The sequence below is a fragment of the Sturnira hondurensis genome, unplaced genomic scaffold (assembly GCF_014824575.4).
Source record: "Sturnira hondurensis isolate 20B ecotype Veracruz unplaced genomic scaffold, ASM1482457v3 Scaffold0006413, whole genome shotgun sequence".
Taxonomy (NCBI): domain Eukaryota; kingdom Metazoa; phylum Chordata; class Mammalia; order Chiroptera; family Phyllostomidae; genus Sturnira; species Sturnira hondurensis.
Window position 1 is genome coordinate 37,959,097 of NW_028079044.1, and position 23,408 is coordinate 37,982,504.

Consider the following 23,408-nt stretch of genomic DNA (forward strand, 5'->3'; position numbering starts at 1 on the left):
CAAAGAGTCTGGCAGAAGAGAACACAGGCTGCCTTCTCCGAAATTAGGCAATTACAGGAAGAGAGGGAGATAGGGAGGTCTCGAGAAGGAAAAGCTGGGCCAAGGAAAAGTATTTTTTTAGGGAATGAGCATTTGAGCCTGATTTTAACTTGACAGGAAAGAGCTAGAGGAGGGGAAGAGATTAAAGATATGAAGGTAGGAGGTGGCAGGTGGCAGGTGGCAGAAAGACCCTTGCTCGCCACCAGAAAGTCTGTAATGCGTGAAATCCGGAAGATGGATAGATGGACCTGACTTTTCAAGGCAATCAGAGTCTGAAACAAGGAAGAGGAATGAGCAGAACATGGGTGAAGATAAAAATAAATCTTGAGTCAGCAAGAAGGGAGGTTGAGAGTTCACCGTATAAGGCTTCAAGGATCTCTGTGAAATAGAAGGTAATTTCATCTGCTGAGAGGGAGGAAAGTAGAGGGACGGGTTTTACACAGTGTGAAAAGGGCTTAGAACACCCGATCTGAGAAACAGGGTGTGAGGGTGAGAGAGAAGTATGAGGCTGGCTGAAGTGCACCCAAGTCTGCAATTGAGGAGCAGTTTTACTTCTGCTTTGGTGAGCAAGGCCTGACACTTTATTCTTTTACATAATTACTGCTTGATAAAAGGGAGTTTATTGAAGCTTTCTTGCTTCATTTCCCCTATAAAACACATTAATAATCCTGGCCCCTTTGGTACCCCATAGGACTTTAACAAGCATTAATTAATATCTTCGGTGTCCCAAGTGCCCTGGGAAAGCACTGTGTAAGGACCTTTTAACATCACTTTTATTATTCTTGTGACGGCATTAGCCCACCTTCAGTTTAGAATGAGTTGAAATACAATCTTAACTTCCTTCACTTGATTCCAAAATTTGTTTGCTAAGCCTGCCTGAAATCAGCCATTGATGCATCAGAGGCAAAAGGAACAAAAATCTAGAATGTTGTCCAGGTGCTATTAAACCAAAAAGGAGAATTATTCAAAGTTAAACCACATACAAAATTCATGGTCTTTTTAGAACTCAATGATCCATCTAATATAATGACCTCAGGTTAAAGATTTCATACTGGCCCTTCCCTCAAAATGCCAATGACTTGGCAGAAAAATTATAGCTCCTAGTGAAAAATATAACGCAATAATACTGGATAGCTTAATCCCTAATATAGCAACGTCCCAATGCTGAGGAATCCATGATTCCACATAATGTTCTCTAGCTTCATTTTTTAAACATTAAATCCAACTCCTTCCTTCCTTCCTTGTGTTATTCAATGCATACACACTGATCTGTAGTAGTAGGCACTAAGTTAGGCCACACACGCCTTGCCCCTTCAAACACGGGTTCTTACATTATCTAAGACACTATAGTACCTTTATTTTCATTCCTGTGTCATTGGAGCACAAATCTACACCATCTCCACATCGGCTGGGTTGATGTTATTTATCAGTATTAAGATGGATCAAGATTACTAAGAATGATCTCTGGTGGCAAGAATTTGCTGACTTTTCTCCAAATGACTGCTCTCAAGTGTCAATTAGCCCATGGGCACCAAAAGCCATGAAGTCATTTGTGTGAGACCACCAAAACCCATTCAGGGGTAAAGGTTTACGTTTACAAATTCACTTCTGATATCATCAGCTACTTGTTATAGACATGGTTGCTATGGTGATGTAGGAGGCATGAAAATTCTTACTGTACACAAACTTTCGTCAAAGTTTGCTCCTTTGAATTTAACTTGAGATACTACACGGTCTAGCTGATTCCCATGACAAAGGGTGTAGGAGACCGTTCTGTGTGGCGTGGGCCCAGTTCCTACTTGGAGATGCACAGAATCCACACCCACGGATAAGTTCTCCCATGGAGATTCAGGCCTGCAATGTGCATAGGCCGCTTTGAGTCTTGCTTTTTGCTAAAAACTTCCTCACCCAGATTTGTGGCAAACATTTACTGCAAAGTAACTTCTTAAAATCCATGCTAAACCTTCCTAGGAGGAGCATAAAGGTTCCACCACTTTTGCCTTTTCATTTGCAAATATCCCTCTTCTGTGATGTGATTAGCAACATTGGCTCCTTTGTTTTCTGTAAAAAGTAACCACCTAAAGCAACCTGTGCACAGTAAATGAGGACCATCACGTAATGTGCAGAGAAACCTAATAAAGGCCGGTCATGGCAGGGGCTGTGGCTTTTTGATCCCCTTGAGAGAAAAAGCCATGCCGCCCCTTTTCCTCCACTGGACTCGGTAGTCCGTGTGAATGTCTCATTTCATCCATAATGATATGGACACTGCGGACCGGTGTCCACATCACAGGGTTTTTCTGAAGTCAGTACAGTTTCTTCAGATTCTGTAGGACAGATTTATCTTGTGCTCTTCTACTTTATCTGAGGACACCAGTGAGGCAAGAGTTGGTAGAGATCGGAGTGAAAGGGGGAAGAAAAAGGGACTCCTGGTGCAAAGAACAAAAGAAATTTCTCAAAGCTAGAGTTGCACAACTCTCAATACAGTATTTCTAGTCCACAGATTTAACATGGCAATGAATTAGGTTCTGTGGGGTAGGTGAACCCCCCCAAACTATGTGGACAGGGCTCAAGGTTCTTGTGGCCATTCCACAGCTAGAACAACAAGAAGGCTGCATGCATGGCTATCAGGCACACTCCCAATGCTTTGACAATTTCTCCATTTTACATCATATAAAACTATCAAGTACCCAGTACTCTTGGTGTCTTACATTTGAGTCTTTGTGTTATGTCAGGGACTAATACTACGATTACTCTATCCCTGATAGAAATCAAAGTCCATTTTTTTCCCAAAGACCTCACAAAATAAAATTGTCACCAATGCCAGGAATTTTGCCCCAAGATAATCATAGGGATATAGAGATGAGGGCGGGGTGAGAGTTCAAAGAGGTGCAAATGTGAGAACCAATCTAAGAAACTGGGGAGCAAAACCAATTATAGCCAGTACAGTTTACGTATGGGGAGGGTGAGGATTTCCCAAGTCCCAAGTTGTGGCAGACCATTTTCCAGTGACAGTAGCAACATTTCCCATTGCACATGCTTTCCTGGAACTTTGCCATTCTCCCATCAAGAAGTGGAGCCTTCTTTTAACCCCTTGAACCTAGGCAAGTCTTTGTGACCGCCTCAACCCATAAGGGACGTGAGAAATGACCCTGTGTGGCTTATGAGGCTGTCATGCAAGTGTCACACGCCCAGCTTTGCTCTTAGGATGCTCACTCTTAGAACCCAGACTCCACGTCCTGAGGAAGCCTAAGCAGCTCCTTGCATCTTCTTGGAGAATATCCAAGTTGCTTGCCCACATCCTCCATTAATTTTATATATTAAATTCCCCATTCTGTTCTAATGAGCTATTGGTCTTTTAGCTTTAATCATCTCTGCTTTATAAAAATGTTTTAAAACCTGTTAAGGCAAGGTGCCATGGAAGTGTCTTCATCAAATTATGTTAAGTAGCTTTAATACTAATATCCAAAGCAACCATTAAAAATAATTTATATATACATATATAAATACATGCATGTACATACATACATACACACATGCACACACACATGTCTAGTTAGTTAGTTTTCTAAGACCACTGTAACAAAGTTTTTTTTAGGGGGAGAGTCAATCCATATATATCTACACACACACATATCCTTTCTAGGAACTTTGTTACATGATACCATAAGTGCTGAGAATCTCAATTTACTCTTTTTCAAATGGCAAAGCAACTCTTCCTAAATAATATATTCATTAAATTATTCATCACCCTATCATTAGGGTTATCTGCTTTTACCACATATCGTTTTCCTGTATTCTATGGTTCAGATTTGAATCTTCCATTATAATCTCTTTTTCTGTTGACCTTTCTGAATACTATATTGCTTTATTTATTAAAATCTCATAATGTTTTATTAACTTTCAGAATAAATATGCCTCATATTCTTATTTTTCAATATTGTCTAGTTACTCTCACCTGTTTACTGTTCCAGGAAATTTCAGACATTTTTCTGAAGTGCCACCTCAAGGAAGGTGATATTACAATTGCATTAAAGTAATAATCTAAGGAAGGTACCAATTCTCATTTAATCTGGAAACAGTGCCCAGGCCGTTAGGGCTGGGTAGAGGGGCCTGAGCTTTGCCCTTCAGACTCTGGAAACCCTGACTCCTATCCTGGGCTCCAGACTCTTGCTGGATTATCAGGTGGCCCTGAGAGCCCCTAGGGCAGGTTACCCAGGCTCCAGGGAGCCCAGAAGCACACCCTTCACCCTTGGCCTTTGTGGAAGGATTCCCACCAACACTGTAGCAGGTTCTCTTCCTTCACAGCCCTTTGTTGTTTTTTAAATAATGGACATCCTAAGTAGGCCTGAGGTGATAGTTCATTGTGAGTTTTGATTTACATTTCCCTTCTGACTAGATGTTGAGCACATTTTCTTATATCGGTTAGTCATTTGTATTTCTTTTTTGGAAAAATGTTTATTCAGGTTCTTTGCTCATTTTTTAAGTTGGGTTATTTGTTTCTTTTTGCTACTAAGTGGTAGCAGTTCCTTATATGTAGGGTGTAAAAAGTAGGTTTATAGTTGTGAGCATGTGAAACACAGAATTTTTTCTTATATTATCATTTATTAATTATTGTATTATTTTCTATACGAGCAACTGTAAACCTACTTTTGCCCCACCCTGCATTTTAGATATTAACTCCTTATCTGATATATGGTTTGTAAATATTTTTTCTCATTCCAAAGGTTGCCATCTTATTTCCTTTGCTTCAAAGAGCTTTTCAGTTTAATGTAATCTTACTTGCTAATTTTTGCTTTTGTTACCTATGTTGATGTCATATCTGAAATTTTACCACCAAGACCAAGGTCAAGGAGCTTCTACCCCACAGAGTTTTATATTTTCGGGCCTTATGTTCAAGTCTCCAATACATTTTCAGTTGATTTTGGTTTATGGTGTGTGGTAAAGGTCTAATTTTATTTTTTGTATGTGGATATTCAGTTTTTCCAACATCATTTTTTGAAGAGACTGTCCTTCCCTCATTCTTGCAACCCATGTGGGAGATTAGTTAATAGTCTATGGGTGGGCCTATTTCTGGGCTTGCTGTTTTGTTCCATTGGTCTGTATGTTTTTATGCTGGTACTATTCTGTGTTGAATACTATAGTTTTATATTATAGTTTAAAATCATGAAGTGTGATGTCTTCAGTTTTGTTGTTGCTAAACATTATTTTGGCTATTCAAGGTCTTCTGTGGTTCTACATGAGTTCTAAAATTGTTTTTTGTATTTCTGTAATATATCCACAAAACTGAAATTAGTTATCAACTTGATGACACAGGATTACTGGGTATGACTACAAAGTGTGTATGGCTTTTTCCTTCCTGCCACTGCTGAAGAAGGAGGAGGAGGAGGGAAGGAGGAAGAGGAGGGAAGGAGGGGGAAGAAAAAAAGGAGGGAGGGAGGGAGGAAGAGGAGGAACCAAATAGTCAACAGCCTGCAGAACAACACGCCCAAGTTTTACTGTGACTACTGTGATACACCCCTCACTCACGACTCTCCATCTGTGGGAAAGACACATTGCAGTGGTAGGAAACACAAAGAGAATAGGAAAGACTGCTGTCAGAAGTGGATGGGAAAGCAGGTTCGGAGCCTGACTGAAAGAACAAGCACAGTACATCAGCAAGGAAAGTTACCGTCCACTCCCCTCTCTGCTCCTTCTCCTGCAGGGGCAATGACTCCACCTCCCCCCAGTCTTCTGGTTCCTCTTTGCCCTGGTATGACGCTAGCACCCCACATGGGGGGGGGTCCTCCTCCTTTTAGGATGATGCCAGTGGGACCTGTTCCTGGAATGAAGCCACCTATGGGAGGCCACATGCCAGTGATGCCTGGGCCCCCACTGTGGAGACCTCCTGCCTGTCCCATGATGGTGTCCACTTGGCCAACTGGACCAGACAGATAAGGAGAGATGGGAGCCTCTTTCTATCAGTTTTATATTACTTGTTCTACTTCACCAGGAGACCGTGGTGCTGTGACTCTGAGTGTTTTCTAACAGCACAGCAAGGAAGACACTCTCTCTCTTCCTATTAAAAAGAAAGAGTTTTGGAGGGGAGTAGTGAGACAAAAAAATTTTATTTGTACTGTGAAATGTGAAGATCAAATTGTAAATCTGTTTGCTAGAAAGAAAGAGAGAGGGGAGAAGGAAGGAAGGAAGGAAGGAAATGGTAAGCTATCAGCCCCCAAACCATTTTTCCTTTCAGGGTTAGTTTCCTTATCCCAGCAAAATACTAGGTGGACCTAATGAGATGTTTATTTGCTCTTCAGGCTTTGCAGCAACCTGACTGCTTTGTTACAAAGAGACCAAGACCACTGACTCTCCTACCTACAGACTAAGCTGAACATCTGATTTTTCTTTTTCAACCCTTTCTTTTGCCTTCTCCTTCCTTCTTCTTTGTTCTTTTGATTTAGATTTCTGTGGTGCTTAATGAACAATACCCTCCCAGCAGCCATAAAGCAAGAAAAATTTGGTTAGGATTATAATCACAATTTCAATTATTTACAAGTTAGAAAATACTGCCATTGGGTTCTCAGAGTTATTTACTCTGGTGTTTTCTTCTATTTCCAAGTGCTAACATATTAGCTCTATTCATTACAAACTGATTGTTGTTAACATGATTCTTCTCCCTCCCCTCACCCTGTCTGAAATTCAATTTACAGCCTGCTAAAGGCTTCATATGTTTTTTATGGATTATTTCCTGAGGTCACATTAATCTGGCTCCTTGTTACTTTACACTAATTTCACTTTGCCACAGTAAAATAACGAGATTCGATCTCTCGGGAACTAATCCATAGAGACCTCTTAATGGGGCGAAGACAGAGTGGATTGCATCCACTGTTGTTAAGTCCCCCGAGCACAGTAAAGAAGGAGGACAAGGCTGCCCTTCCCTTCCGTGCAGTGTAACCTTGGACCCAGGTCTAGGAAGAGAGCAGGAAGTAGGGGGTGAGGGGGTGCAAAGGCAAGCAGAGAAGATGGATAGTGAACACAGCAGATCTGGGTATGATGCCAGGCTCAGCACTTCCTCTTACCTTGGTTGCACCAAAACAAACCATTGCACATGCAATTCCAATGGAGAAGAGGAGCAGAGAGCAAAAGAAACAGCAAAGGAGGCAGATGGGAGCAGAAGGGTTTCTTTGCTTTTACTGAGTATACATTGGCACCTGGGGCATAGCTCTCCTCCAGCCTGCTCACTCCCTGAGCCCACTTCTTCCACCCATTACTGCCACTTTTGTTTTCAGTGGGAGCCTTACAATGACATAAAGCAAGACTCTGTTCCCCTTTTCTTTTGTTTGCCACATCTCAGGTTATTATATTTCCTTTTCTAAAAAGCAAAACTAATAATGTCTTGCAAAGTCTTGCGAAGAGTTAAAGTGAAAACATTTATTTAAGAGGAAAATAAGCTGTTCTGTCAAGTTGTGAACTGGATAAGGATAACTCTCTTTTATAATTCTTATGGAGAATTGGTACAGAAAATAGGAAAAGTCATTAAAGAGAATATTTATTAAGAGGCTATGGCAAAAATCCACACAAAGCCACTAGCACAGTGACCTAATATGAACATGCATACATAAAGGGCAGCTGTTATTATTTACATTGTTATTATGTTCTCCAAGCAGACTGTTGTCATGTAGCAATAATTGACTGCTGGAAACACTTTTAATAATAACATATTTTCATAAAGCACTTTCATCTGTATTATCTTACTGGACTTTTATAATAATTGGATAGGATGAGCAGGTGGTTTTGCAGATAAGGAAACAGAGGCTATGGAGGTGAAGTAACTGATGGTAATTAGTAGCCGTTGGTCTAGAACTACCACACCTCTCAGTCCTCTTCTGTCTTCTTACCACACCTCTCTCAGTCTTCTTCTGTCTTCTCTCTTTGTAAGTTCCTTCCTGACCAAATGTAAGGGGTTCCTGTCTGGGAAAGGGCTTGCATTTTTTGTGCTGTGTCAGAGACCGATGAGGCAATGGATTATATCAGGAACAGTGGATTACATCACAGACAGTGGATCACTTTACTGTCCATCTATTCAGGGCTGAAGTATTAGCAAATTCCCTCAGTCAGAGTATGAATGTCACATGCTCCAATTTCCTTTATCAGTAATAGAACTGACACAATCTATTAATCTCCCTCTATCTTACTCCTGGATCCAACTCTCCAACTGGAAGAGCAAGAAAGGTGTATTACATATTGACACCTTGCTCTCCCCATTCCCCTCTACCCCCCCAAAAAACACCAATACTTAAAATATCAATGAAAGTAAGTCTTCACCAGGGAATTGTACTCATTTATGTAGATGAAGAAAATAGCAAGTTATCCAATCTTCACATTAATATGAAGCCAGCATACAAGCTGGGAAGATTGCATTACTCCAATTATTATCTCAGAAGATAATTTCATTTTGTAGAAACACTAAAAAGGGAAAACAGGATTTCTGGACCTACTGAAGATATTGCTAAATTGTGTGTTATATACATGATCAAAATCTATCAGGAGTTCAAACCATTGCATAAGAAAAAAAGAAGTGACTAAGACTAATGTAATTGTAAATTTAAAGCAGCTGTAATGATGACAATGTTCATAAATAGCATAATCAAGGGCTACTTTGAGCAATCCTAATCCAATAACTTGTTCTATATCAATAAACCCACTAATATCCTTCAGATAAGATGCAGGCCAGTGCTTGAATTATGAAACAGTAGTTAGTAAAGTTCCCAGTTGTTCTCAGTTCATCCATTAGTTCTTCCCCAAAGACTTCAATGACAGACCCTTCATTAATAGCTTCTTAATATGTTCAATACATCACATAATATATTCTCATCCCCCTTTTATTTACACAGAGTTGCCAATATACTCTCAAAATCAAAATTAATGAAAAGAAATTGAGTTCAGTGATTAGGCATTTTTCCTGGCATTGCTCATGAGTGGTAAGATCTGGGAAGAAAAAAAATCAATAATTGATGTATTTGTTTTCTAGCACTGAGTATTTCAAACTGAAACAAAAACCTAAGTAGTCTTCAAGACAGAAACGTCCTTCACCAGAATAAAGATCCCTATTTGCTAGACAGAGAGAGGGTATTAGGTTTTTGGCATGACTAATTGTCCCATAAATCTATTCAAACTACAGTAGGAACTGAAGGTCTCAGTGTGGATCTGGGACACAGCAAAAGCAACACAAAAACTAAAAATAGATAGAGTCTACTCACGAAACAAGAAATATAAACAATATCCCCAGGAGAAAAAAAATCAGCCTCACTAGTAGTCAAAGAAAAAGAATCGAAACAAATTTTTATTTTCACATATAAAATCATTACAGACTTTTTAAATGTATGATTCCTAAGTCCATCCACAGCACAGGATCCAGGACATGCCGAAGAAGTCAGAGGGAAGACTCAGCATGCAGAACAGGTGCAGGGTGCTCTCCGCTCACCTGATCGGAGGCAAAGTGTCAGAAAGTCGAACTAAGTTACAGTCTAGGGACTGGGATTGAGGCAAGATGGCGGGGTCGTGGTGAGCAGTTGCCAAGGAATAAAAATAGATGGAGCTTTATATGGTATTTGTCATAAGCCCACATATTTCTCTCTTCCAGATGACTATAATTGCAGGGTAGAGCTTGCTTTGACATCTGATGGCAGGACAACAGTTTGTTACCATCCTTCGGTAGACATTCCCTATGAACACACAGAACCTAGCCCTTGGCCAGATCCTCTGCGTAATTATGAAGAAACACTGGGTCATGTGATGAAAACCAGATTAGAAGAAAAAGATGAACACTTTGAGCAAGAACCTATGATAGAACAACTTAGCAAAATGTTCTTTACTCCTAAGTATCATTGGTGTCCTCAGGGACAGTATCACAGAAGTTCTAAGAAACTGAATCCTTCAAAAGACAGATGATATGGAGGTTTGTAGTAATCAAAGAAAAATGTTTTCCTGTGTCTCTTTTGCCATTTGAGAAAATGCAATCAAGTATATTGACTACTATGCTATGTAGTAAAATAATAAGAAAATGTCTTTTTGTCTTAAAAAAAATAGTTACAATCTAAGTAAAAACTCCAAATTCTGATGCCCAGAGAGAGAGAGACAGGGAGAAGTGCCAGATCCTGACAGGGCCAGAGGTAGACCTCAGAAGTGGAGCACAGGGCCTGAGTTTGTGAAAAAGCAGTTCTAGTAAAAATAAAGTAAAAATAGTAAAAAATAGGCCTCAAAACTCAGTGAATAAAATTCTGCTTTCAGGTAAAAAGGACTAACAGGAACTAGATTTAACCTCTCCCTCAAACAATGTAAAGATGGATAAAATATATGAAACAACAGTTCAGAAACTGGAAAACTGTCATTGTCGAAGAGTAAGGTCTGAGAGAGGGAAACAAACCAGACGAGCCTTACAAGTGACCCCAGTCAACACCTGGGGAGCATTGCTAGATACCAACACAGGAAGTAGAGACCCAAACGAAGCTTAGCAGACTCTATGAGTTGAGAAGATAGATTTCTGGCTCCAGAGAAAATAAGGTGGATATAATTCTGGGGCCAGTGTACAGGAAAGGAGAGAATGTCACTAAAAAATCTCGGGCTATTAGCAGAGTCTTTTGCCAACTATTGATTAGCAAACACATGTGAGAAAATTACAAAGAAAGAACCATTAGAAAAGGAGCAGGCAGGCCTGGCCAATGTTGCTTAGTGGACTGAGTGCCAGATTGGGAACCAAAGGGTCCCTGGTTCGATTCCCACTCAGGACACATGCCTGGGTTGCAGGCCAGGTGCCCAGTAGGGAGCACACGAAAGGCAACCACACACTCGTGTTTCTCTTCCTCTCTTCCTCCCTCCCTTTTCCTCTCTCTAAAAATAAAAATTTTTAAATAAATTTGTTATTAAAAAGAAGAAAGAATCAGGCAAAATAATCTTCAGAAAAATATATAGTGAATTGTTACTCCCCTCACTAGTAAGAGTGGAAAGAACTCCTAACACAGAGATCATTGAACAGATTCTTCAGAAGAATGTGGCTTCAGGAGAAGAACCAAATTAAACCTGGACTGAAAGCTGCTCTAGATTTCTCTTAAGAAAACTGTCAACAAATAACTGTGTCCTTTAAAAGCAAAAGTCCAAAATTATGTAATAAAATAAAAAGTTCAGCAACTAACCAATCCAGCAACAAAATATAAAATTCACTGTATCGGCATTGAATCAAATATTACCATGCATGCAAGGAAATAGAAAAATAAAACCCACCAAGGAAAAATGTCAATCAATAGAAACAAACACAGAAATGACACAAATGGCAGAATTAGTAAGCAAAGATGCTAACCAACTACCATAAATATACTTCATATGTCTAAGAAAGTAGAGGGCCCTGGCCAGGTAGCTCAGTTGGTTGGAGCATTGTCCTATGTACCAAAAGGCTGTGGTTCCAATCTCTGTCAGGGCATATACCTAGGCTGTGGGTTTGATCCCTGGTCAGAGCATGTATGAGAGACAACCAGTTGACCTCTCTTTCTTCCTCCCTCCCTCCCTCCCTCCCTTCCTTCCTTCCTTCCTTCCTTCCTTCCTTCCTTCCTTCCTCTCTCTCTGTCTCTCTCTCTCTCTCTGTCTCTCTCTCTGTCTCTCTCTCTCTGTCTCTCTCTCTCTCTCTGTCTCTCTCTCTCTGTCTCTCTCTCTCTCTCTCTCTCTCTTTCTCTTTCTTTCTATCTTCCCCTTCCTATCTCTCTAAAATCAATTGAAAATATAATCTTGGGTGAGAAATTTTTTTAATTTTTAAAAGAAAGTAGATAAAAGCCCAAGCATAATCAGGATGATGTGGAAAGTAGGAAAAGATACAAATCAAACTTATAGAATTGAAAGCACAGTATCTGAGATAAAAAAGACCCTTGCATAGGATGAACAGCAGATTAGACGCAGTGGCAGTAGTGAATAGAAGACTGAGCATGGAGCTACAGAGCATGAAACACGGGGAGAAAAGATACGATGGGGGAAAGGAATAAGCTGAGAATTGGGGAACTGTGAGACGATATCAAGTGAACTAACATATGTATAAGTTGAGTTTCTGAAGTAAAGGAAGACAATAAAAATATTTGAAAAAATAATGTCTGGATTTAATTTTTTTAAACTGCTGTAAACCCATAGATGAAAGAAGCTTAATGACTATCAAACAAAAGAAACAGAAAGAAAACCACATCAAAATAAATGATAATTACATTTTTGAAAACAAATATCAAAGAGAAAATCATAAGAGAATAAAATTACATAAAGAAGAAGCAAACTAAGAATCAGAAACAATGCAATCCAGAAGACAATGTAGCTATAGCTTTAAAATATTGGCACATGGCAGGGACTGTCAACCTAGAATTTTATAATCAGTGAAACTATCTTTTAAAATGAAAGTGAAATAAAGACTTGAGGAAAAAAACAATAAAATAAATACAGGGTCTGGCAGAAGTAACACCTGCTTGAGTGTGAATGGCAGGATAATAATACGGATGTAGTAATTTATAGTTTCAACTTGAGCATTTCACCTAAAATGTCATATGTTGTGCTTGAGTGTGACATTGTTATGTTACAGAATTACATGCTTATGATTTTGTAATAAAGAAAGAGGTGTTAATTGTGCTGGACCCTGTAACCTCTGTCATGAACCAATAGCTAAGAACATAAGACAATAGATTCATGAAAACGAGAAGAATGATGGCAATATGTAAAGTGTTCAGAAAAAGCCCTCCTCTGAATAGATAACACTTGGACAAAGTCCTGAGACAGGCAGTCATGAAGATATCTAGGTAAAAAGCAACCCAGGCAAAAAAAGACAGAAAACACCAGGATCCTGGGGCATAGATGTGCTTGGTGTGTTCAATGAAGAGCAAGGAGGCAATGTGAGTCTATCAGGGTGAATGAGAGGAGAAATCACAAAAGACGAAGGCGGCAGGACAGGGGTGAATAAAGAGACACCATCTAGGGAGCGGTTGCAGTTGTCCAGGAGAGAGAGGACAGGCTTGGAGCACACTGGCAGGCATAACAGGTAGAATAATTGTCCCTCAAAGTTACCACATTCTAATCCTGGAACCTGGGAACGTGTCATCACCCACAGCAACAGTAACTCTGCAGATATGATGACGTTAAAGATCTTGAGGGGGCAAGATGATCCCAGATGATCTGCGTGGGGCGGATGTAATCACAGGGGCCCTTAAAAACAGAGAGCTGCTCCCAGCCGTGGTCTGCAGGAGATGGGGCCGTGGAAACACGGTCAGAAAAATACAACATTGCTGGCTTGGAGGTGGAACAATGGGTGATGGGCTAAAGAGTGAGCAGAGCCTCCAGCAGCTAGAGAGGGCAAGGGAGACATTCCCCCCAAACGTTCAGAAAGAAATGAAGCCCTGCCAACAGACAGTGAGATTTTAGCCTGAAACTCCTATTATCAGAGTTCCGGCCTACAGAACTGTGAAAGAACATTTCTGCGTGGGTTTAAGCCGCTGAGCCAGGTAACTGCTTATGGTAGCCATAGACAATTAACTAGCAGGGGTGAAGGCAGCAATGCCACTCTGGCTGCAGCGGAGAGAAGTAGCTCTGGAAGGAAACAGGTGCAAGGAAGGCAGGGGTGCCCCGACAGCTAGCTTTGGGTTTGGTGACCAGGGTTCAGCTCTTGCCCTTAGCCCTTGTGGAAAAGGAGTTATACGAATGTCCCTCCACTTACGCTAATCATGGAAAGAGAAATTTTCACCACCCTTACATATTTAGAAGGATGGCACATGCTTGTTAAAATGTGGAATGGCTGAGGCTGAGCACTGTGGTGAAATCCCAGCTAGAAAAAAAGGCCATGTAGGCTGCTGGAGGAGAAAGCAATTATAGAAATAGTCGCTATAGTTAGGATCACATTGAAATCAATGTTATTAACACCAAATAACAGTAGAGATGATTTCCACCTGGGCTGGAAACCTCACTTCCCATGGAAGGGTCTTCTGTGTGTTTTGCTGAGCACTCCTCGGGGGGGGGGGGGGGGGGGGGGGGGGGGGGCGAGNGGGGGGGCGGGCATGGGCAAGGCATGTGAAGCAGGCATCCATCACCACAGAGAAGCTGTCATCTACAGAAATGCTTTTGCTCAACTGGGAGGATTGTCAAGACCACCCCTTGAGCCCCAGCCCCCTACACCCATGTTTCCAGAGCCCTGAAGTCACTCTTAATAATCTCAGTGAGATCAGTTGCTGCTCTTCATGTCCACATGGATGAAAGTCAAGGCATGACAGTCATGGAGCCTAACGTGTCTCTACAGCTTTTCACCATCTGGCCCGCATCTGGGCCCCCTCAAGAGGGTGTTGCTGATTATCAGAATTCTTTTCTTCTTCTTGGAGCAGCCTTCTCTAGCCCATAAATTTCTAATGTCTCTAGTCTGTGCTCCTCTTTTGTGAAAACAGATTTCTTCTTCTGTAGAAGCCAGACATTGGGGACATTCGGGGGAAAAAAGTACCTCCTCATTTTCATAAAGGATGTACAGGATGTAGCCACTGCAGTGGAAGACATGGGCTGATACCACCAAGAAAATCCATCAGCGCCTCTTCTTAGAGAAAGCAGGGTCACAGCAAGCACTAACTGTTGCCCATTTTTGAGCTCTTACTATATGTCAAGCTCTGTGAGATACCCTCTACTCATGGTATAGTATTTAATCCTAATAACCCCACTTTGAAGGAGGTATTATCATCTCCACTTTAAAGATGAAGGAATTAAGACTTGAAGAGTTTAAATAATTCGCCAAAGTCCTCACAGCTAATATGTACCAAAGTCGTGATTTAACTCCACTAGGCCAAAACAGATAAGGAATAGAATTCCTGGATCCTTTGACATGTCTCTCTCCTCTATTCAAACACTTACATGTAAGGTTGAACCATGTACATACAGACAAATGGAATTCAGATGTCCTAGACAACAACTGCCGCCTCCAACAATCTCATCCAGAAAAGTATTTGGGATACATTTGCTACTTGGAGCTATAGGTTACAAGGGCCAACTTATCTAAGAAGCAAAGAAGGACCCAGGTTTGGTTGAAGAGGTTCATTTTTAATAGCACAATTGTGTTTCTATCAACGTGGAAGTTCCCTCTCATTTATTCACACCGCTGCAAGCCCAGCCTTCAAGGCTCTGCAGCTGGTGATTCCTCCCATTTAAGTGACTTCTGGTGATGGAACTCCACCCAGATCACTATTGGTAATCTAAGCACTCATTCTACCAGCAGTATACATAGCACAGCAGCAAAGAATGAGTGGTTTGGTGGAGGATAGAGTTGGGTTCAAATGCCAGCTGTGCCACTAATTAGCCATACAACTGTGGGTAAGTCCCAGCTTTCCACACCTCAGTTTTCCCACTTGCAAGAAGAGGACAGCATAACTTCACAGGGCTGTAGCGACGACAATGAGATAATGTGCGTAAATCTCTCAGCACAATGGTAATCGTAAGCAGTCAACAAATGTGAGCTACTATTGCTATTACCACATCACTCAGGACATGAGTGGCAATTAAAACCAAGGACACATGATGCAGACCAAAGCAATGAGCCCTTCACTCACTATGAACCTCCAGAGAGAACTTAGCAATGTCTGCACCTCGGAATAGAGCAGAAGCTGAGCAACACGGGGAGGAAAGCCCATCGTCAGCACATCTAAAATGTTTCCATCCATTCTGCAGGTGTGACACTGCCATTAGCCATGGCCTGTCACACGAGGCTCCTCTCCTGCCCCAGTTTCTCTGATGCATTTCAGTGTCCTCCCACCCCCAGTGGGACTGTACAGAGGTGACCCATGAAGATGACTCAGTGAGGTGAGAAAAGAAAATGTTAGGACCTCTATTTACATCTTTATAATCTTATATTACTTACTTATCCCTACTTTAAAGTTATATTTGACATATTTAAACATATAACCTTGCCTTGGCTGGTGTGGCTCAGTGGATTGAGTGTTAGCCTGTGAACCAGTCAGGGCACATGCCTGGGTTGTGGGGCCAGGTCCCCAGTGGGGGGCATGTGAGAGGCAACCACACATTGATATTCTCTCCTTCTCTTTCTCCCTCCCTTCTCCTCTGCCTAAAAATAAATAAGTAAAATCTTAAAAAATATAGAGAGAGTCTATGTTAATATTTATGTTGATTCTAAAAATACATATATGCTACACACTCTATTTTTTTTAATTAATGGAAAGTGAAATCTGAAAGAAGAATTTAAGATTCAAGTAATATCCAGTTCTTAAAGAGATAAAAATTGATAAGCACAAGTGCCTTACAAGGCTGCACAGGTAGATCAATGCAGGGGCTGATGGGAGGGGTGGAAAAAGTAGAGAACTAGAACATGTCCAGAGTTCATGTAGTCAAAATCAAAAATAATTCAAACCACCTCTAACTTTTTATAACATGTTCTGGGCAAGTCAAGGGGTCAGGCATCATCTGGCCCAGAAGGACCAGGTGGGTAAGCCCCACGTCAGTGCTATCAGCGCATGGCCCACGGTCCCTACTAACACGCTGTTGACAAAGAAGTCAGCACAGAGCCCTAACCCAAGTTAAGGGAGGCAGCTTGGGTAGGACCTGGGACTGAGGGTCACAATATCCGGATTCAAGTTCTGGCTCTGCTCTCTACTCGTGTGATGGTATGGGTAAATCCTTTACCTCTGAGAGTCCCTTTGCTCATCTCCTGAGGAATAATACATACCTCAAGGGGTGGTTGTGAACTCTAATCGAGATGATGTATGGCCAAGGGCTTTCATGACTTCAGTGATGGCTGAATGCACGTCATCTGTCCCTGTGGCAGCTGAGCTGAGCACAGGGATGACTGATGGGTGGACCCTCGTGATTGTCTGCTACGTAGAAAGGGGAGGAGGACTGCTGTGTGTCATCCTAGACGGAAAACCCAGTGTAAGGAAGAATTTTTGGAACACGTGATTGTCTGCTACGTAGAAAGGGGAGGAGGACTGCTGTGTGTCATCCTAGACGGAAAACCCAGTGTAAGGAAGAATTTTTGGAACAGAATTAAAAATTGTCTCTGCCTTGTCAAATATTGGATTCCCCATCACAGGCACATTCAAGCTGAGCCTGTATGTCCAGAGATTTTATAAAGCAGACTCATTTTGAGTGAGACGTTTGGAGCTGGCTTTTACATTACCTTCAAATGCTAAAATGTGCTCATTCTAAGCCAAATAAGCTAGGAATCAGTTAAAGAGTAGCATGATTGCCAACAATTTTAGGGCCTCTGAAAGGTCAAGGGAAAAAAGACAGCTATTTTCTGATATCCTTCAAATCATACAGCTCCCTAATTCATCCGCACTGGATCCGCACCTGCCTCCCTCCTGAAAGCCCCTCAAATCCCTGCCACCTAGAATAACTGGTTCAACAATTCACTTAGCCTAGGGTCCAAGGCCACTTGACTTATCCCCTGCTTACAAAGATGTAGTCTGGAAAGATAATGAAGAGGAATAAATCACATCGGCATTAAATCTGTAAGCAATTCATTCACAGATATGTTATCTCCAGCCCAGACCTCTCCTTTGAGGGTCTGACCCATATAGTCAACCTAGATCTTTCCACCTGTACATTCTAAGCACTTGTTGAGTATACATACCCTTTTTCCTCTCTTCCCCCACTCGTTACTTAAGACCACACTTTCTTACCTGTTGCCTGGACTATTCTAGTAGCCCCAGTGATCATCCTTCCTCACCCACTCTTGCCCTCCCTCCATGGTGTGTTGCAGGGACCTCCCATTGCCTCTAAAACAAAACTTCAAAGGAGTAACAAGGAGCTTCGGTGCCTGACTCTGAATCACCGTACAATTTGTCTCTTTTCTGCCTCTCATCCCTCTTCATTCCAGCCACATTGACCTTTTTTTTGTTTGTCCTACACTCATGTCCATTCATCACAGGTTCTTCTCCCATGCCATTCCCACTGCCAGGAAGACTGAGGCTCATTAGGTTTTACTCATCTTTGAGACCATTGCTAAAGCATTGTTTCCTGAAGGAAACCTGCTGTTACGTCTTTGACCAGCTCAAATTTGCCTGTTTCAGACTCTTAAGGCAATATGTAGCACTCGTCACAGATGAAGTTGTATTTGTCTGGGGTTAATTTCATTGCTGTGTATCTCCCCCATTAAACTACAAAATTCCCAGGGGCAGAAAGAGTAGCACTTTTGCTCACCCCTAGGTCCTAGAATTTGCACAGTGCCTAGAACATAGCAGGACCTGGTTAATAAATATCTGGTTCATAATAATGAATGAAATGAACAAGGAATGTTATATCGTCTTGGACAATGACCTCATCTCTCCATTCTGATTTTAACTCTGTGAAATCTGGAGGCAGGGGGAGCACATAAGGCATGAACAAGAGAAGGAATGACACGTCCTTTACAATCACCAGTGACTCCAATTCTCTGATTCCAGAACGCAAAAGTTTTTAAAAATACAATCAAGATAAAAGATCCAAACCGAAAGCTGTTCTCATGCTGAGCTCAACTACATGCTTCTCCCCCATAAATAGAACAAACAGATGCTATCTACAAGGCCCACAGGACATCTGCAAGGATAAAGCAGCAACACACAAAGTGTCCTGGGAAGGAAGTGATTTGCATGTTAGCTCTCTGCTGCGCACATTCGCACACATCCTTTCCAGATAGCACTGAAACGGCCATGTACAGAGAAACAGGGCTGTGGTTTTGGATGAATTCTCCAAGTCCACCTTCAGTCCCTGGGCTTGGGAAATATTCTCATTCAAAATTTTTTAAAAGAAAGCTTTGCTGGCTGGAGGGCTTCTTCACTCCCTGCCACCCCCCCTTTGTCAAGCTTTCACATTGGGGTGTTGTCAAGCCTTCATGCAGTAACTCATCAAAACAAAGGGAAGATGAGAAATGGCTACAAGTCTTATGCCAAGCACAAAAAATGCCTGAAGGAGCTGGTGGCACCAGCCACTCAAAAGACTCAACTTTCCTGAAAGATTAAATGCTGCTGTGTCTACAGCCTTTTCTACTAAGGATCTCAAAATCTTGTTTTTAAAAATATTTAAAAGGTTACCTGGAAAGGAGTTTTCTGAAGCAAGGTGAACAAACTGATACACTTTTTAAAATAAGACAGTAGCTGAAATTTATTGAAAATTATTATTTTTCATTCCCACAAGAGACAATGCAAGAAAAGAGGTGGGAATGGGAATTATTTGCTCTGGGAGCCTTTGCCACAGAGCAGTCTAATCTAATTTGCATATGAGACTGAGAGTTCCTGGAACTGAATTCCCATGTGGTCTCTCCACTCCCACCCCTATTTCCACTACTGACTACAGGCGGCTTTTTATGGTAACTGGACTTTCAGCTTAGTAAATGCAGCAAAGTGCAGCTGATCACTAAAACAACAGGACAAGTATACTTCTCTAAAACGATGACATCTTCAAGAACCTTTGGTAGTTCCTGAAACAAACAAGGGAATACTGTATCTATTGACCGTTAAGCCGGAAAAGAAAAAAAAAGTTACTATTTCCTACTGAATATATTTTCTTCTTTTAAACTTCAGACGACTCAACCCTACCACACCCAGCTACTTGTCGCTGGTTCCAAAGAGTGACACCAGCTGATGAAAGACGACATTCTTGCAACCTTTTCCCTCCCAAGACTCATGGTGAGATGGCCCTTCTCCAGTAGACTACACACTTCGTCATCTGTATCCATCCTTCTGTCCCCAGAGAGATGAGTTTCGAGGGGAAATGATCGTTCGGAGACAGCTCCAGATCAAACCTTGGGAATGGAAACCAGGGATGTGCAGAGCAGCTCATACTGCTGGCTATCCCTCCGAGGCTGAGTCACTGACCCGGCCAGTTTATTTAATCACTTGGAAAGTGGTTAGACTGAGCAGGACATGTAGTGATTAGTAATTCAGACTGGTCTCAGAGCTTCGTGTTTTTCACTATTGAACGCCAACTGTAGCCTTTCTCTTGGAGTCAACAGGAAGTGAGGATGGCAAGCCAAATTTAACACCACTTGACGTAACCAGTGATGGTTACTTTAGCCCTTACTTCTCCACCCAGTAATTCAGAGACTTTGAAAGGGAGTCCACCTAGTTAAACGTATCACGTACCCCTGGCCAAATAAAAAAAAGAAGAAGAACTGAAGAAAACTAGTTTTGATAGCTCAGATGTAACCTTTTCTTCTTACCTGGCTCTTATTTAAACAAAAGAGTAAACAAAAAATTATTTTACAGCCTCAGATATAGATGCAAAGATAAAAAGAATGAGAAGAAATAATATTTATTAAGTCAACTACCACTCAAACCAATCAGAAAAAGATTATGATCAAGGCAAACATGAAATCTACTGATTTTTTTTTTATTTCATCGAGCTACATTTGGGCGATATCCTAAACTCAGCACAGTAAGATAAGTCCATGTAATCAAAAGTGAGACAAATAGACTTTGCTGAAACATTTCCTATTTCTGGTTACAATTATTATTGTAATGATTGATTCATGTCCAGCTATTTCCAACCACAGTTGTGGTACTAGTAATGAGATTTAAATTTGATCATTTAGCACGAGGTATTTGGCAAAGGAAATTAATATATGTATGTGTGTGTGTGTGTGTGTGTGTAGTCTATCTTTATTCTGTACTGCATCCTATACCTAGTCCCCAGATTACTTAAAATAACACTGCTGTGCATTGATTCACTTGAAATTGGTTGGATACTGATCACATGTCAATGGTCACTTAGCTAAGCACAGAGAAGAAAAGATAAACATTATTTGCCCTGCCCTTAAGAGTTTATAGGTAGTGATACTTCTCTGGTCAAAAGTCTTCTGATTCTCTCAGAGACTATGAGATCCAGTTCAGATTTTAACCTGATATTTCTGAACTCCTAAATTTAGCCTCACCAAAATTATCATCTCCCGAAGGGCCCACTATCAAGCTCATACCTGTGCCTCTCCATCTCAGAGCCTAAAATGCCTCTTCCTTTGCATATCCAGATCCCCTCAGCACCTACCTCACTTACCTTCAACAGAGCCAGCTCTTATCACCCAGTCTTTCCCATCCCTAAATTCCTATGGTCCAGATTATCTTCATCAATTTTGCAGCTTCTCCATATACCCCATATACTACCCCATATACCCCGTCCCAACCAAAATTCAACTATAAATATATACACACATCCAAGCATTCATATTCACATATGCATACATGAATAGACATATATATGTGTATGTGTACACATACACACTCACACACACACAGGCCTGTGTATTAAAGAAAAGAGAGCTGGACTTGGAACATTCATTCTATAATAAAACCTGGGCAAATGCTTCATTAGTATAATAAGGCTGGGATTCTTGTTTCACAAAAAAGGAGGCGGGGTCCAAGCCACGTTATTAGGAAGAATATAAATTCCTCATGCAGCCCAGGTAGGATGATCTTCAGGAGAAGATCAATTCTTATCCCAGGAAGTGTTGTTTCCTTCAGAGTCTTCAGGAGAAAACAGTAGCTCCCAGAAATGGTCCTGCTCTTTCCCCACATCCTTCTGCAAGGCTGCCGGCCCTGACCCTTCACCACACACGTCCCCACCGCACCCCATGGAGATACCACCATTGGCACCTCCCCCTTCCTTAGAGTCAACAAAGACTGAATGGAAGGCACCATGCACCAGAGCTTACTTTCCTTGAGGAACAATGGAGAATCCTGAGGAAGGAGGAAGAAGCTAAGAGGAGAGCCTCCCAGAGGGAAGGCAGGGCAGACAGGGATCTTGGGGACTCTTCGTGTGGAAAGCCCTTGGAAGACCCGGGAGATGCGGCCCCAGCTCTTGTCATGTGGGACAAAGGATTAAGTTGGCTGACTGGTGACCGAGTTCCTGATTCTCCCCTCTCCTCCTCATGACTTAAGACTCTGAGGCAATTACTCAAACACTTCAGTGCAAAAGAGCACAAAACAGAACACAGAGCAGCAAAGACAGTGTGGAATGCACCTCCCCCGGGATCACCCCCCGTACAGCACTGCTCATTACAAACTACCAGAAAAGACATCCTGAATGATGACTCCCTAGTCCAGGAGCTGAATGCCACGCTGCTCCCCAGCCCCACACCCAGCTTCCACCACCCCCACCAGATATCCTGGGGCCCAGGGGTACCCAGGTTCTGACACAGGAGGACCAAGGACCCCTGTGACTGGGGGGAAGTTAGGAAATTAAAAAGAAGCCTTCCTTTGACTTGTGCTTCTCCACCTGACCCCTGATCTTTGCATCACAACTTAAACAGTCGGAATCATCTTCGTCTTATAAACAATTGGGTCAACACCATTTCTTGAAATATGCTCTGGATAAATGTCACTTTGGGAGAACATATCCATGCACAGCTCTTCCAACCCAACTACATTTCTCCCTCTGGGCCACACAGAAGACCAACCCGTTTTTGCAACAATTTGATTTCTTCTTGCTAGAAGAAGAAAATTGTGGGGCTCTTTCTCCCCACAGCTTGAAACCAACTGCCAATTGTCCAACAGTATTGAGCATGTCGTACACCAACAGTAAGAGCCTTTGTCATCTATGCCTGCTAGAGTCTTTTAATACATGTGCCAGGGCTCATTGTGTCCTTAACCACCTCCTTTATCTGTAAAAATGACAATAATGATAATACATTCTCACAACCATAGGCTCGTAGGGGTTAAATGAGTTAGCATATGATCTTATGTCTAGACCAGGCATCAGAGAGCTGTTCTGTAAGGGACCTGATAGAAATATGTTAAGCCTTATAGGTCATGCAGTCTCTGTCTCAACAACTCACTTCTGTCGTTATCAAAATCGGCCGCAGATGAATGACCTTGCTTGTGTTTCAATAAAACTTTATTTACAAAGATAAGCTGGATTTGGCCAACAGGCAGTGGTTTATGGCCCCTGGCTTAAGGGATAAGTGTTCAATAAATGTGTCACCACCTTTATTATCCTAATCAGTAAGGACAATTCTTCAGTTTCACATTTTGTCTGTCTTTCCTAGTAACATCTGTAACTGAATTCTGAATACCTTAACTTACCTATTATCACTGCAGGGCCACTAAAGCAGAAGGTAGGAAGAGTTTTATCCTGCTTATGCATGCATGTCATCTAGTGGTTAAAAAGTGTAATTGCAAGATTTTTTTTTTTAATGTCCCTGACCTTGTTCAAGCACATCTTCGGTAAGACAGCAGCTTCTCCAGACTGGCCACAGTGGGCAGCTGCAAACTGGACTACAAGGACCAGTTTGATGCATCTGGTTTCAAGCAACTTTCTAACAGGCTTTGATAAGGATTCTCATCATTCAGGGTCTTGTGTAGACCACCAAGAGTTCACTGAGGGGAAAGAAAAAGAACCAATTCTCAAACTAAATGATCATT

At 41.6% G+C, this 23,408-nt stretch overlaps 1 protein-coding gene across 1 annotated transcript in view; it reads left to right on the forward strand.

Annotated features, from left to right (window-relative positions):
- LOC118988778 (U1 small nuclear ribonucleoprotein C-like) overlaps window positions 1-5,973 on the forward strand; it is a 69,832-nt gene extending 63,859 nt beyond the window's left edge. The window contains exon 2 of the mRNA XM_037048738.1: window positions 5,530-5,973. Within this exon, the coding sequence (XP_036904633.1) occupies window positions 5,530-5,973 (444 nt within the window). The remainder of the gene's footprint in view (window positions 1-5,529) is intronic.
- Window positions 5,974-23,408: the final 17,435 nt, after the last annotated feature.